The sequence below is a fragment of the Aythya ferina genome (genome assembly GCF_964211825.1).
Source record: "Aythya ferina genome assembly, chromosome: 1".
Lineage (NCBI taxonomy): Eukaryota > Metazoa > Chordata > Aves > Anseriformes > Anatidae > Aythya > Aythya ferina.
The window spans coordinates 31238173-31254592 of record NC_140296.1 but is presented as its reverse complement, the minus strand read 5'-3'; the positions used below and the strand labels follow the sequence as shown (position 1 = coordinate 31254592).

Here is a 16420-nt window from a genome sequence, read left to right as displayed (position 1 = left end):
TTCATTTATTTTTTATTTAGTAGATAAATAGCAGAAGAAATGCAGCGATGGAATCTAATTTAAGCAGAGCATGAACTATCTTATGATTGCAACCATTCATTAAAAAAATAAAACAAAACTCCTAATTCTGTTCAAAATAATTCCCTTGCGGTAGGATGCACGTAAATATACACTGTTTAAAAACATACTCTTAAAATAAATTCCTTTATATAAGAAATGCTCTCATATGTAATTGTTCCTTAAAAATAAGCACACAGCAATTTATTTCTTGCACTTAAATCATCTCTCCTCCAAGTTGCAGCACTTTTTAAGTAAGTAGGATAGGATTCACCTCCTTCATGTCAACCTGAGTTTGTACACCCAGACTCTTGGTACAGTCAATGGAAAGAGTTGGACACTACCTTGATATGCTTTGTTGGTCCTGTTTTAGCTGTCTACTTGAAGGTGAGGCAAAACGTGCCTCAGAAGTGCCTGCTTCCCTCAACCGGTTGTAAAGGAAGCCTGAGGTACCCTGCTCATATTGACATCTCTGCAAGAGACATCAGCATTTGGTCTGAGGAATCCCAGCTATTACACAAGTACACCAGTTGCAGAACACCCACTCAGCTTTTGTGTACATGTGTTGGGTTTTCAAGTTACACAGCAAGCTGTGATGCACACTGTGACTTTTTCATATACCCACCTATTGTTGGGTGTCTGTTGCTGGAGATTTCCAGGTGCTGCCAGACTCAGTGCCTCTAGAGGTACGATACTTCTTATATGAACAGAAGATATTTGGAACTCAAATCCTAGCTCACAACTTAGATGAAATGAAATATAAAGAAAAGAAAATGCATCCTTACAGCTGTCTGGGAAACTGTCATTAGGGATATTTCTATGAAAAAAGGGAACAATTGTTGACAAATGTTTTGCATTTTTCTGCGTATAATTTGACGACCTCCAAGCAACCCCAACAGGCACTAACTTCTTAATAGAAAAAGCTATGACAAGAATGACTAGCAAATGTCAAACTGGGAAAAAGCATTGGAAACAAAGATTTTATTCTCAGTTTATGAAGTTTCCCTGGTGTAGCACCTAGCAGAATTCAGCTCAGAGGAATCTAAAATTTTGTGACTATTTGTTTCTCAATGTTAAACACTTTCATAAGGTGCTTTCACAACTGGGGTGATGGTTTCTAAGGCCCTAGCTATTACAAAGAAGATAGATTAATCCATCACTCTAAAGCCAGGTATTCAAACACTCTTATTATTATCATTTTTATATTTGTATATATATTCCAAATATAGCCAACTTTATATTTCTGTATTTCAAGAATGACATTGTATGCTGGACTTTCAGCCAGGGCAAGATCATACATTGCAACTACAGCTGCTTTTAGCTTTGTCAGTATCTTCCCAAAGCTAGGCTTTTTCAAACACTTGAAAAATACCTGAGATAATTCACACAACCCTGGGAGCCTGTCTAAATTATAGCTATTCTGTGTTGTCCTATTGGACATGCTGTTGTCCAAAGTCAGCACATACTATCTCTTGATCCTAATCTTGCTCCCCTAATGCAGTCTCTTAGGCTTGCAAGGAGATGTTTAAGGACAGAGCTGTTGTTCGTTATCTTAATGCCTGCACCTAGAAAGCATATGCTCATTGCATATGCTTTAGTTTGCATTAATGATCTCATTTTTCTCTGGCCCTTCTGTGAAACAGGAAGAGCTAGGTATGCCTTTAAGCTCTGCCTGGACCAGAAGAAATCCAGTTAACAAACAACTCTTGAAGGTATCACTGCATCTGAGAATGTCTGTGCCACAGGGTACATTGAGAGGGGACAAGATCCATGGGCTGCATCCCATCCATCTGCCTCTGACTGACAGCTTGTCCTCTGCCAGCTGTAGCTGTACCACAGGAAGATGTGTCCCCTGCCTCATGCCCACCAACTCAGCACCGTCCACTTGCTGGCGGTTACACACCCTCAGGTCTGCCTGCAGCTGCCCATCTGATCACATCCCACAGCCAGTTTGTCAAACTGAGCCCAATTATCACAGGAAAGGGGCAGAAGCCAACTCAGGTTGCAGAATGCTTCACTCCATATAACTGCAGCAGTGAGGATGTTTGAGCAAGGTTACTGTTAATCTGACTTCTGATCTGATAATTTGTTAGACTGTAACTAAGATTTCTAAGCTGCAAGCACTGAATTCAAAACAAAAAATGACAAACCCCAGTGCGTGACTGATGTGGGTGAATCGGGTCAGAGAAAAGGTGTAGTAACATCACTCATCAGCAAGTTCAACCCAGTTCCCCTGTGCATCAGGAACAATTTGCTTTCCAGCACACGCTACTCTTGGTGCCACAATGATGACCTATTTTTCTCTTGGCTTAAGAGCTTCTCCTGCACAGAGTGTCTGGCACTGACCTAGAAACACAACTCTTCAGTCTGCTACCCTCACCTTCTTTTTTCCCTGCTCAAATACTTTATATAACTGTGCCACACACCACACACATCAGTCTGGTGCTTTGGGGATTAATAGCAATTTTAACCCAATGGTACTGCATAATAAGTGAGAATCTGGGAATAAATATTCTTACTGCCAAAGAGTTACTTTAAAGAAAGATTAATCATCCACCTTACTCTTTCTTAACTATATGCTACCCTAGAGAAACTTTTGCAGTTATGTAATAAATGAGTAAGTGAAACTAGATTATACATATATATATGTATGTTTACTAAAAGATATCTTAAAAGGAAATCTCTCCTCCCTGTATCACCAAACTCCTTCCAAATTCAGTCATGCAAGATTCTTCTAGGGGTAGGTGTTTTGTGTGAGACAGAGAAATCCATTATCTTATCCTGCTGATGCCATTATTGCCAATAAAAAGTAATTATGAAGGTACTGAGTTTCCTCCCTATTTCTCAAAAATCACACCACAAACTTTCAGATCAGTGAGCTGCAATTTCCCAGTTCATAGTAATTAACTCGAGTCGTTTTGCAGTGCTGCACATTTAATCAAGTGGGTTTATAATAAAACCTTAAAATTTGCATTGATATAATACAGATTAGGTGAGGGAGGGCACTTTTGGTAACACACTTAACAGCAAATGTATTTCTTGCAGGTTTACAGAATGAGGTACCAAGTGAAGTGGGTTATTAGGCCACTGATAGCTGAACCCACCTTCCGCTCTTTTGCCAGGAGACAAAACCACCCTTGCAATGTGCCTGCTCGTAGCCCCTGACTGATGCACTCTGAGCCAGATGTATAGTGCCACAGCAGATGTCAGCAGCATATGGAAGAAGGAAGGAGAAGATGATAATCTTAAGGAACAGGGAGGGTGAGCGAACAGATTTGATGCTAAAGCCTCAAAGCATGTCTATTGTAGGTCTGTGCCTTGATATACTACTAATAAAAAAAGACTGTGCTAAAAAAAGGTCTGGAGTCTTTCAGCGACAATTAAACCTGGAACACATTAGAGTTGTTAGGAGGATCTCAGCTTTGCCTCCCTCTTCGACACGGACTGGTGCTGAGCTCTATCCCATCAGTGTGAGACCTGCCTCTCTGGATAACTATGCTGTGTCTGCAGCACTCCCCAAATCTGGCTCTCAAGTGCAGAGCAAGACCGACAACAGCGCAGTTTTCTTCTCAGTGAAATATCCTATTTCCCAAGCAATTAAATGTTGTTTATATTTCAAACGATGTTCAAGGGTTGAGATTGTCAGGCTTGATGTTACCTGAATCTTGCACAAGATGCATCCCCAGTTAGTTCACTCTACTGTAACTGCCATCTATTTATTTAAATTTCCAATCTGTTCTCTCTTCAGGGGATAATACAGTGCCTGGCAAAGCAGCAGCTTCTCAATTTTTCAAATTATTATATATTTTTTTTAAATGGAATACCACAAGAATAACTTTCCTGTGCTCATAAAGAGACACTGTATTTAAAACGGAGGTAAATATCAGGGTATTGCATATGACTTGCAGATGTTTATGTCTCTTTTTCGCAAAATATTTAAAAAACAGATAGTCAGATAAGAAGAGATGTCTTTGTTAAATGGTGGAACTATGTAACTACTTGCAGCAAATAAGACAGACGTAACATTTTAAGGGAGCTTATTTGCAAGAAGTGATTTCTGAAGATGATACCATTAGGTACAGATATGCTTGAATTAAGAATACCATAACGTTTGAAACTCTGCTTTGAAACACAAATGTCATAAGCACACAGATTAAAATGATTTGTTCCAATACACCTGACAGAGCAGCATTACACTTAAAGATGAAAGGTTCAGTTCATCTCTAGTTGTGTGATGTTCTGGGCACCACGTTACTCAACCATTTATACAGCACCCAGGAAAACAGATGTAAGAATATGCAAATTTGATCCCAAATATCTATCGACACATCTCACTGCGCAGTAATAACACATCTGATTTAATACCGAGGAATCAAAATCTGAAATACATGCATGAAACAAGAAAGCTGCAATGAACCAGAAGAAAAGAAGGTCACATTTTTATAATATAATAGCAAAAGGCATAATATTTTGATGTGTTTGTTTGCGTAAGAACTCAAGGACTATTCTCAAAGCTCTTTAAGGAGAACAGTTCACGTTGACGGTAACATTTCACTGTAAGAGATCCTGATTTTTCAGAAATCATATCTACAAAATTATTGAGACTTTTTTGAGGAAACACAGACTTTTAACTAAGGCAAGAGGATCTCAGAAAGCAAGCTAGAAGTTTAATTAACCCAAGTTGGGCTTAGCTTTTATCTTACTCCTTGGTGATCAGACAATGGCCTTTGAAACTATTTGCATATTTACATCCAACTTTGGAATAATTGAGTCAAAAATGAGGTTTGAAAAGCACCTTTTGAAAAAGTGAAATTTTGCTTTACTATTAAAAACAAAAAACAAACAAACAAAAAAAAAAAAACAAAAAAAACCTTTTTTTTAAATTAATTAATTAATTATTCTCCCTTCAAGTCGACTTTAGTGGTTTGAAAGGTCAAAAAAGGGAAAAAATAACTCCCTATACAAAATTCAAAATTATCTGCCAGTTACTGCCACATCAGGTGTCTTTAGCACATGAGATAAATAGGAATAAGCTGGCAATACTGGGATGAGATTTTGCAGCCAAGTCTGGTACACAAAAACAATGATTTCTTTAAGTCTTATGCTGCAGTTTGTGGGAGGTGAAAAAAGATATTGTCACCTCTATTATAGACACAATCAATATCTAAAGACCATAACAGAGAACTATCTGATGAGCCTAGTTCATCTCTGCTCACCAACAGATTTCCTTGCTGTCAGGAATTTCCAAGGTTATTATGACAACAAAAGTTCCTTGGACTCAGACCAAGTTGTCTACATCTGTGATTGCAGAGCAGTATCTTGGGATGACAGATGTTTAGCTATCTTGGCTTGCTTTTCAGCTAGTGTTGCTCAGTGAAGTTCTGGAGTCACTGCAGGTGCTGCAGCCTGCATGTTGGGCACCTGCAACTCTACCTCATGAGTTAGCAACAGAGCTCAGAACACTTTTGAAGTGAGTACCATGGGAAGGTCATGACTTTCCTTAAGAAAATAACTGCAAGGCATCTGCTCAACAACCAGTCTTTCAAGGTAAATCCTTCCAAGAACAGATATATTTTGATGGATGGATTGTCCAGGATTTTGAAGCAATGCAAATCTGGTGCTACCCAGAGAAATGATATTTTGACCCCAAGTTTATAAATATACGTATGTATAAATATATGCATATATATATCTTCTGTTAGCTTCACTGAAGCCCACATTTAAATTCTGAGTGTGTGATGACATGAACTGACCCTTGTCAGAGTAAGAGACTGTAGATTTACCTCTAGTTTTAGGATGTCACACAGGGGCTCATGGTGAATCTGTGTTGCCCAAGGGAGGTTTTAATATTCTACGCTCTCCCTCATAGGTGCCAAGATGCTATTGGAAATGCAGCAGCATGCACCAGTGAAATTACTGGATTGCATTTCTCCTTTCTAGAGTACCTAGTACAGGAGACAACCCAGTGAGAATGGAGGGGGCTTCTTTGCATTCTCCATCTTCAACAGTCTGTACAGACACAGAACTGGTGCTGTTAATCTCACTAAAAGTCAATGGTTAATTAAAACCATTCTTAAAACTGCAATATGTTTTGCTGCTGGATTATAGTGATTTTTAACCCTTTAAAAATAATCTTAACATTTTGGTTTCTTAATTTCTTATATTTAGTTCTGTATGTTTCCAAAAGTTTATTTTAATTTCCAGAGAAGTAGTTGGCCTCTATCATGATCAAAACATTGCTATATTAAACTTGTGAATATATGACAAGCTCTGGTCAAATGTCCTTCAAGAGAACCAAAGCTCTAAAAACTTGGAATAAGCTTTAATTAAGCATGGAAACTTCCCAGATTGAAAAGAAAAACTATTCTAAATATAAGTGTCTGAAACATCTTGCAAAAACCCACATTCATTTGCCCTAAGCAATGGCCAGCCATATGGAAGAAATTGCCCAGACTTCTTGCATTTTCTGGCTTAGTTCAGGAAACCTCTAGGCCTTGCTACATAAAGAAAAACTTCCCTATAAAAGATTAACTTCTAAAATATTCAATTGAAAACAGATTCTGGGAACAGATGGATCTAAAGCTGTATTGTATTGCATAACCTCTAGAGAAGCTGGACTGGAAGCTAGGTAAGAAATAAAAATTCTTATACATGGACTTCATTCTTCCTTTTCTCCTGGTCTATCAATCCCTCTGGGTTATTTTACCAATCTCTCAGTTATTTAAAGTGTTATTTAATAGTGAAGCATATGTGGTCAGAATATCAGTAAGCCAAACTAGCAAGCAGCTGATGTAACAGTAACCAATGCAGTACTCAACGAGACAGTAGGGTGCATCTCTGCTCCATGCTCCAAGGATGCAACACTTTGCAATGTCCTCCTGCAGCTTCCCAAACACGTTTCATAGTTAGAACAGAGGCCAGCGTGTTGACAGCTAGATACCCTATGTCTAATCTGTGTAATTCCGAAACAGTGGCAAGAATCAGTTTCTTGTGACCTGGCACACAGTAAAGTAATGTGCTTGGCTACCACATGGGGAAAGAATGCCAAACACAGTTGCTAAATGCTTAATGAAAACAAACACAACTCTAAGAGGTATGAGGCGTTGTTTATGTGACTTTTTATTATTTCTTTACTATGAATATTTTTATTTCTTTGCTTCTTGCTTTGTTTGTTAACTTTAAAAGACAGAAATCATTAAGCTTCAACTTTATAAAATACTAACTTGGCGAGTGTTCCCAGACAAAAACAAATAAGCAAGCAAACCATGAAGAAAACAATACGTTATCTTGCGCATGTACTTCTACCCCTAAAGAGGGAATGAAAGAATGGATGGTGTGTGCCAGAGATAAATTGTGCCACTGCAACTGAGGCAATGTTAAAATGTGGTTCATGAAGGCAATTTAAATAACAGGAGTTAGGATACTCACATGCATGTAATATAATAAAATATCTCCCAGTGAAATAGAAGCATTTTAAGAATAAGGGTTTTAATATGAAGGATGTGTGTAACAACCTGTCTTATTATGAGATAATTTCCAAAGCAGATGATGACATTAATTGAGTAGAAAAAAACCCCACTCTATAGTTTTCTAAAAGTTGTGTTTTGGCTGTTAAAGCACAGCTAGATGGACAGATGCTATACATTCCTAGCAGGTGGGTGAGTATCATTACCACTGACATAAAAATGGCAGAGGAATAGGGAAAGGCTAACAGGTCAGGTAATGAAATACATTGGAGAGAAATCACCTCCCCTGTTCTGACTTCTGGATGGCTCCTGCTTTTAAGGCATAATGCACTGCAAAGTATCAAATGCTGCTTACCTTTCAATTTTTCAGCCAGCAAAGCAGCTTCGTGTTCGGAATAATGCATTATTGCCGGAGGAGAAGGAGGGCGCAGTCTGTCTTCTTCCATTTTGCGTCTGTGGCGTTCTTCTCGGGCCAGCATTCTTTGTTTGCATTCCCATTCATAAAAGTCATCTCTTGCCTGAGCAAAATCAACATGAAGGCGACCTGAATCCTTTTTGTCTGTGCTAGATCCTAATCTCATGCGGTAACCTGAAACCAACAAGCAGAACTAACTGTTGCAGGACTTCTTTGCTTATTTTTTCTTTATTTTTTTCCCCTCAAGTGCAGTTAAAATGTACATTCACATATTCCCCCTTATCTATGCAAGGTCTATTGATCATTATGCTTTTACAGGAAGATAAACATTCATCCACTTTTTTTTTTTTTTTTTTTTTTTTTTTCCTCCTTGTAATTTTCTGCATCACCTATCAACGTAATAGATGAGATGAAAAAGTAACCCCAAAGGTACAGAATCTACATTCCTGCTTAGAAGTCACTCCAAGTATATCATTTTTCTAGCTGATACTCCTAACATTTCTAAAAGCAAAGGCCAGTTAAACAAAAACAAATACTAAACAAACTATGTTTGTTTGAATGTAAAGTCCTTCTCCTGATCCTGTTTAGGTCATGTACAGTTTAGCTTTACTTTCCAGCCTGCCAATGGAATAAGAAGTGTGGGAAAAGTCTGAAATTTATAACACTATGACCATAAATGAATGAGAAAAGTGTGCTATGTAAATTTCTGGGTCACAAAAAAGGGTGATGTCATATCTGTGTTGATGTTAGATCTCAAATTTTGAAGCCTCCCAATTGAAAATACCACATCTCAATAATCTGGCATCAAACATAAACCACCTACAAGTTAATCTGATATAAAGTCAATAATAATTCAAAAAAACATTAAGTTGAGCATTCTTTAAACTAATTTTAAGAGCATGGAGGGATTTATTAGACATTTGCAAGACCTTTTTCAAAACTAATAATGAAATCTGTCACATCTCATCTTTAGCAATCTTCTACATATTCATAATTTGGTCGATGTGTCATATGCTAAAGCTACCAGACTACAAAGGCTTTGTTTAAGTCAGAGCCTATATAACAGCACAACAGGGCCCTGCCCTGTACTGAAGCCCTTGACTGCATTCAAAGGATGAACAAATCACATCAAAGCTATAGAAGGAGACTTTCATGCCCATAGTGTGGAAGAGCATATGCTGGGCATCAACCTTTTTTCTAGTTTTATTTTGAAGACTGAAAGTTACTCACAGAGCAGTTTCTCTAACTTTTAAAATGCTGATGCAGGGAAGATGAGAGAACCCCAGATAGAAAGCTGTAAACAGAGCCTTCAGATACAGGTAAAACTAATTAGTCTGCACAGGACTAGCTCAAATTTCCCCATGTCAACATGCTGTAGTGGCCTCAGGAGGAGAACATCCCGGCAGCATTCTCAAATCATGGGATGCTATGGAAATGAACTCTGTGCTGAGCTGGTACATCAGAGGCTCTTCAGAAACATGCACTACTATAACCATTGTGAAATAGCCCCAGGGACAGGAAGCCGCTGTTAAAAATGGCAGAAAAAGTGGTGTTTCTTCCATTTGAACATCAATCCAAAAGAACCTACCTTTCAGTCTTATGATTTGCCTGTGGTTTGAAGAGCTTCAGCACCTCACACCTAAGTTAAAACTCCCTTTCAAACTCTCTCCAGGGACAGCAAAGTTAAGGCTTGTGTAATAGAGTAGGAGCATCTTCGCAAAAATGCGTATCTAGGCATGCTCTGTTTGTTTTACTGCTGTAAAAACATCTTGATGTATGGATACAAGGGACTGGCTGTACTACAGCACACATGAAACCACAGCTTCAAAGATATCCACATATGTAATGACCCTTTCAAAACAAAACAAAAAGAGAAAAACAAACAAACAAATAACAATCTGTGTGCCTTTTGCTTGACATTTTCCTTTCAGGCATCTTGTGGAGTTCAGCTAAGTAGTTGTTCAGTGAGGAAGAGGTATGTCTTTCATGTTCCATCAAGAACTCTAGATGGAAAGCTCAAGTTAAGCATCTCAGAGGTCCCTCAAAGCCTGAAGGTGACAAAAACTTCTATGGACCAGACCAAGACTGGTCTCCAAGGTGCACAAGCTTATGGTGCAGAGAGGTTAACAAGGGGTTTGTCTGTCACTTTAACATGTCCTCTACTTTGCACAGCTTTCTCTTGCTCAGCGGAATACACACTACTTTCTCTACAATAAGGGTACTTGTGGTCTTAAACATAGCTGTACACTTTATCCATTGAAACATAACAGAAGAAGGGTGTGGGTGACCTGTCAGACCTGGAGATCTGAACTAATAAGAAGGTAATTTGGGGGTTTTATTCACAGGGGTGTAGGCATGAAGGGGTCATTGGTGCAGTTACTCTGATAACCATGACAAATGTTTCTCCCCAAGATGCATTCCTCAAATAGTGACTGTTCTGTGCCAAAACAGCATTATCAGCAATGTGAAAGGACACTGCCAGGGTGTCAGGTCTCGTGAACCTAAAATTAGATCTCCCATCTGGGCTGCACTTTCCAGGAAGACACAGTCTCTCTTCCTCTCCCTTGTCTTTTGCCTCCCTTGGCTGGAGCACACTGGGTATGGACACACTGAGAAATGCAGTCCTGTAGGAAGCACGACCCTTATGGTCCTCAAAGCCCCACTTATTCTGAACAAAGAACTACTGGAAAGGACACTCTATCTACACCTTGTGCGTGCACCTGCAAAGTTGAGTCTTACTGAAGTCTTACCTTATTTTTGAAGTAAATGGGGATAGTGGGAAAAAACACAAATGGTGTAAATTGAAGTCCAAAACACAGTATCCTCTGTAGCACTGGACAAATGGCTCCCTCAGGTAACCAGTTTAAGTGCCTCCAAATTAATAGAGTTTTGAAATTGGCAGTGAACCACATTGAGAAAATTGCATTGCTTGTTTAACTGCTAAGACTGAAGATGGCCAGTCAGACAGTGGTTTCCCCAGGCACAGAAACCTAGACTGACCTTAGTCAGAAGGGACCTTGGGCATCATCTAGTCCAATCCCCTCCTCAGAGCAGGGTTGGTTTCAAAATTATATCAAGCTGCTCAGGGCTTGGCATCTTTCCCTTCACAAAAAAAAAAAAAAAAATGTAAATGCCTTTTTGGCATGGCTTCTTGCATCCTCCTAAATCAGGAATGGGGGACACTACAGGACCAAACGCATCCCTGGTGAAGATCAGAGTCCTTGACAGGCCAATAGCCAGAAAGGCACTGTGTAGGGTAGGGTGCATGACTTGCAGGACCAATTTTATATATGGGATCCTCAGGCACCCATCTGTAACGGCACATCTGAGCTGCATGGCAGCTGAAAGGCTTGTTCTTTTTCAATGCCATGTATCCTTATTGATGTTCAAAGGTATTTAAATGCATGTGAAAATCATCTGCCTTTTCCCCCTTCAAGCATGGGCAAGGAATTGCCCTCACAAAACCTTTTTCCCAGTTCTTCGCTCGGGACTGCAGCTAGCACTAACTGTGTGCCTGGCCTGTCATTTTTAATTTCAGTTTTGCGCACACAATGGCAGGGGAAAAAAAGTCTGGGAACATGCCAAGATCCTCACTTTAAAGGAGCAGCAGCAGGAAAAATTAATGAGGGTGCTAAATAAAAATCAAACACGTTATTTCCATATCACAGATCTAGTAAAAACTCTGTGGCTTGACTTACCTTTGAGTGTTGCTATATTGGGGACCAGGCAATAGCTGCTAACTGGGGATGTAGATCAGAGTGCTGGTGATCAGTGAGAACATGAAATAAAAGCCAGTACACAGTACTAAATGGAAATCCACATGGGAAAATATCAGCATAGGAAAAATGTATCCTTGGGCTTTTTGGGATACGAGCAGGTCTGTTTGTTCCTTACTTCCAATCCAGGGCCATCAATGTTTGCAGGAGTTACTGAATTGTCATGAATTGTCAGCCACAAGACTAAAGTACACAGTTTGAAGAAAGAGCTTTCTCATGGGGTGGCATATTGATTTTAGCCTTTTCCTTGGGAGATCAAAATGAAACTTTCAGGGCTAAATGAGAACATATCAGCTCAACTTTCTTTAACATTAGTTTCTACCCATCTCCCAGTCTCCTTTTATACACTTTTAGTTGGGAATAGAAACGAAAAAACTCAGTGAATAATCTACTTAATGAATTTTCTAATCACTTGCAATACTCTGACGATAAGCACAGGATAAATACTAAGTTTGATGAGATTAGATGAGGTAGAGAGATAAAACTGATTAGGTAGACAAAACTGTCATTATATTACAGATATCAAAGGCATGATTCCTCCCTAATATAACACGCATACTGTATTTACCACAAATTCTGTTTATTTTTTGTCTCTTATAGGGAAATGAAAAAGCCTTAACAATATGCTTTTCCCCCATCATTTCAGAATACATTATGTTTGAAAGATTGATTAGAAAAACTCAAAATTTCAGATCAAATAAAACGTGCCATTGTCTAATGCCTGACCTCCCTGCTTTGCAGTGCTGGGGGAGATTCAGTGCTCCTTGTTTCATCTACAGAGGTCTGCAGAAATCACTGCTGGTGGCAAAAAGATAGCTGGCTGCTATGTGCCCCTGCTTTTCTCCTTCCTTCTTCTCAGCTCCACTGTTGTTTTTGTTTTCTTTGTTTTTCTTGTTTTGTTTTTAACTTTTTTTTTATTTATTTATTTATTTATTTTCCCTGATCTGCTCAGAAACACTAAAAGTTTTAGAAGCAAGGAAAGGACTGGAAGAAATGAAAATGGGAGAGAGAGTGGAACAGGCAGTGAAGGCAGTAGTGTGACTGATGAAAGGAAAAGGAAGAAGGAAGGATGTGAGAACAACACAGAGAAAAGGATTGGGAACTCGGAAATAAGCTGGCAGAAAAATCAGAGAGGAAGGATAAGGAAGGTAATCTGCCTCCTCCGTCTCTGCTCGATTCTTTTGTTATGGGTGCACACTTAAGTGAGGACACACAGCAGCACAGGGAATTTTCTAGTAATCATCAGATCTGGTGCTCTGGATTTTTCTGTAGAAAGTTAAAATTAAACTTCACTTGGAATGAAACAAAGGGTGCACTCAACTGCAGAGAAGCAGGAAACTGAGCTATCAGGATGCTGACGCTGCCCCAGGATGGCAGTCTGTATGTTTCTGCAGTTTTCTCTGGCCTCTTTCTTGCTACTGTTTCTTTTATTATATACAGCAATCCCAGCTCCTACTGAATTTGTGAGCTTCTTCTCACCTCCTCCACAAGTGCTCTGTTACTGCTGGAGCTGGAGCCTCCATAGGACAGAAGCTGGAAACTCGGAAATGTGCTGCCTCTTCTTACTACTGAGAGGTCTGTAATCCCTCTCTATAAACTCCAGTGTTACAGAAGTAATAAGTGAATAAGGACATAAGCAGGAAGGATGGAAAATGGGAAGAGAGGATGAGGAGGAAGGAAGAAATGTGGTAATAATAATAATAATAAATAAATAAATAAAAAATAAATAAAAAAAAAAACAGGAAGAAAAATACATAATGGAATGGAGATCTGGAAGAAGCATTAAAATTCAGATATATTCTAAAGAAATCTTTACATAGGTCTCATAAAATTCATGATTTTGTGGAGCTCATTGAACAGATATTTAAAGCATGCAGTCAAGTTATGAAAAAGAAAAAAAAAAAAAAAAAGAAACAAAAGAGCAAGCTTTTTCCTGACAATACATTTCAACAGCTCATATGTTCTTTTTCTTTTATTTTTTATTTTTATTTCCCTTTCTTTCATTTAAGATGTAGCCAATGATGATTTGAGAAACCACTGGTTTCTAACTGTGTGAGCTTGCTATGGCCACCTAAGGGACATTGAAACTATGTCCTTGCTGCTAAACAAAAGATGGTTAGGATGGGAGCTCAGACAAGATATGCTGAATTGTTATCTCCCTAGTGCCCTTTTGGGTGGTCCCAGGAGGAGTCCTCGAGGTTACCCTACACAAGGTGGTAAGCAAATCTGTGTCAATTGGTCTTGGCCAAGTAGTAGTCTCTGGCACTGTTCATTTATGAATACCTTGCATGAGGGGTGAATGTGTTGTGGGGCAAAACAAAGACAGGGGATCCTCCAGGACCTGAAAGGAGTGATGAACCAGCCTGTGGAGATACACACAAGGGATGGGGTCTAGCTCAGGGTGGTGAAGGAGGGCTCAGGTAGGAAGCCAATCCTCATGTAAAGGAGGCTATAACCTTACAAGTGCTTCAACAGTCACTGAAGACTGATTTGAGAAAGCAAAGATGGTTTTCTTCTTTTTTTTTTCTTTTTTTTTTTTTTTTCTTTTTCATGTGAGTTAGATTTTTTAGTCTGTTCCTTTGCTGGAAAACAAAGGAGGATCTGAAATTTTACACCTGAAGTTCTGTGGTGCTCATTGTCCTGGGAGTCAAAAGGCACAGCCTTTTGGGTCTCAGAATCCAACCCAGGTGACTGCTGAATACATGCACACATAAAGGTAGACTTTATTCAGACTGCACTGCAAATCTATAAAAATATGCCAATGAAATTGCCAAGCTATCACAGAAATTGGCATTGGAAACCAGCAGCGTTCCTGGCCTGGTGCCCTCCTCTTTCTACAACCTGTGAGCAAAACTACATAAACCTGTGTAAATCAAAAATAAGATTGCTCTGTAGTGAATTTCAGGGTCTGTTGCATTGTCGTGGGATGGCAGGAAATTGCTCTTGGGTATGCAACGTACAAAACAGAGCACAAGTCTTGGCAAACACAGGGATATACAGAATTGCCCCTTGCCAGTCCATGCTAGAGCCACTGAGTTTAAAAAAGGACTTGCTGGGATAAAAGCTAAGAAAATAAGCAAACATTAGCATCACAAAATACAAATGAGAAGCAAGGAAAATCCATTAAAGAATGTGAAGTACCAGAAAGGTAAATGGCTTTATCAACCATGAACTCCTCTGCAAAACGAATGTGACAAAAATTCTTCTTGCTTTTCCGAATTGCTGTTATATCTCCACACTGCTCAAAGACTTCCTGAATAATTTCCTCCGTTGCGTTTTCTGGTAATCCTCCAACAAACACTGTTTTACACCCAGGAGGTCTCTCTCTTGTTGAAGGTGGTGGAAGATCTAAGTCAAAACAGAAATCACATTGGAATACAAAATTCGTCTTTTGATCCACTGGTTCTATTCATTCCCCTAATCAGTTCTGGGCAGCAACAGTTATTTGACATAGCATTGAGGCAGGAGAGAGGGAGAAGCAAAATAATTGAATAGTGCAGAGATTGTCCAAAACTGGCTACTTGAATCTAAACCTTTTCAAGTTTTAGGTGGTTTTTCAGAGTCTAATTCCTGCCACTGCGGGTCATTCTCCAGGCGGGAAGGTCTAAAAGGATCTTTCTTTTCCCTGCACAATCTCCTGTTAGAAAATACACAAAAATAGAAAATACTCTGTTTCAAAGCAGGCAAACTTCCGTACCTTCATCATCGCTGGCTCATAACCAGCACTCGCCACACTCACTAGTGTGCCAGTTTAAGCCCCCTGAAAACAAACACATGCTGCATATAGTTTAGGAAGCCAGGACTGGATAACCTTCCCTGGTCTTAGCATAATTTAATTTCTTTCTCAGAGCACAGAAGCACAGCAAACAGAAAAACAAAGCGGGAAACACGATGAAGTGACAACATGATGAAAGCGCTCTGCCGGTTATCTGTTCTGTCTTTGTGCCAGATAATGGAGTGGACGCCAGCATGCAGGAAGGATAAACTCACTGTTAACAAGTGCTCGTGAGATGGAGTGGCTAGAAATTTTATTTTTATGTATATATATATATGTATACACACAAATCAGAGAACTATTAAATTTTTGAGGGCTGTATGAAAAATATGCTCTGTCATAACATTTTACCTTGTTTATATGCAGATTGCTAGAGCACTCCTCTAACAGTAATTCTCTGAGCAGGAATCTCTGATTGATATGAATTAGTTTTTTGGCCCTTTAGCACACTAAAGGGGGTTACAACCTTAAAATATCCATATATATATTTGCACACACAGCCAGTTTGATTAAACCATGATCTGGATACACTGCAAATCCACAGCACCAGACTATTTGCTTAAATTTCTCTTTTGTCTTCATAGTGATGCTGCAAGCAGCTGGTCTGATGGCTATGAAACCAGATTCCTGGGGCTAACACACTCAAAATTAGGCTCTGTACTTTGTCCTGACAGTAGTGGCTCAGTGGGAAGTTTTCCATTTGCATGAAGTCCCCAGAAGGAGCAGAAGAAAGCCTAGTCCCCAAAGAGGAGAAGCAACTCATCTGCATGCTGCCTCCCCAAAACTGGCATGGCTCGGAGAAATCTACAGCATGCAGGAGCCACTTCTGACTTGAACTTCTCTGAAGGACATCCCCAGAGATGGTTCTCCACAGCAATGCTTTCACCATCAGACACCTCTGCACAGCCTACATGAGGCCAGATCAGTGCGA

General features: G+C 39.4%; 1 protein-coding gene across 6 annotated transcripts in view; it reads right to left on the bottom strand.

Moving 5' to 3' along the window:
• Positions 1-16420, bottom strand: part of ENOX1 (ecto-NOX disulfide-thiol exchanger 1) — a 361330-nt gene that overhangs the window by 86620 nt on the left and 258290 nt on the right. For all 6 annotated transcript variants that reach the window (XM_084530082.1, XM_084530077.1, XM_084530081.1 and 3 more), the window contains 2 exons: positions 14856-15062; positions 7879-8112 (listed from right to left, as the gene is read on the bottom strand). In XM_084530082.1, the coding sequence (XP_084386208.1) occupies positions 7879-8112; positions 14856-15062 (441 nt within the window). The remainder of the gene's footprint in view (positions 1-7878; positions 8113-14855; positions 15063-16420) is intronic.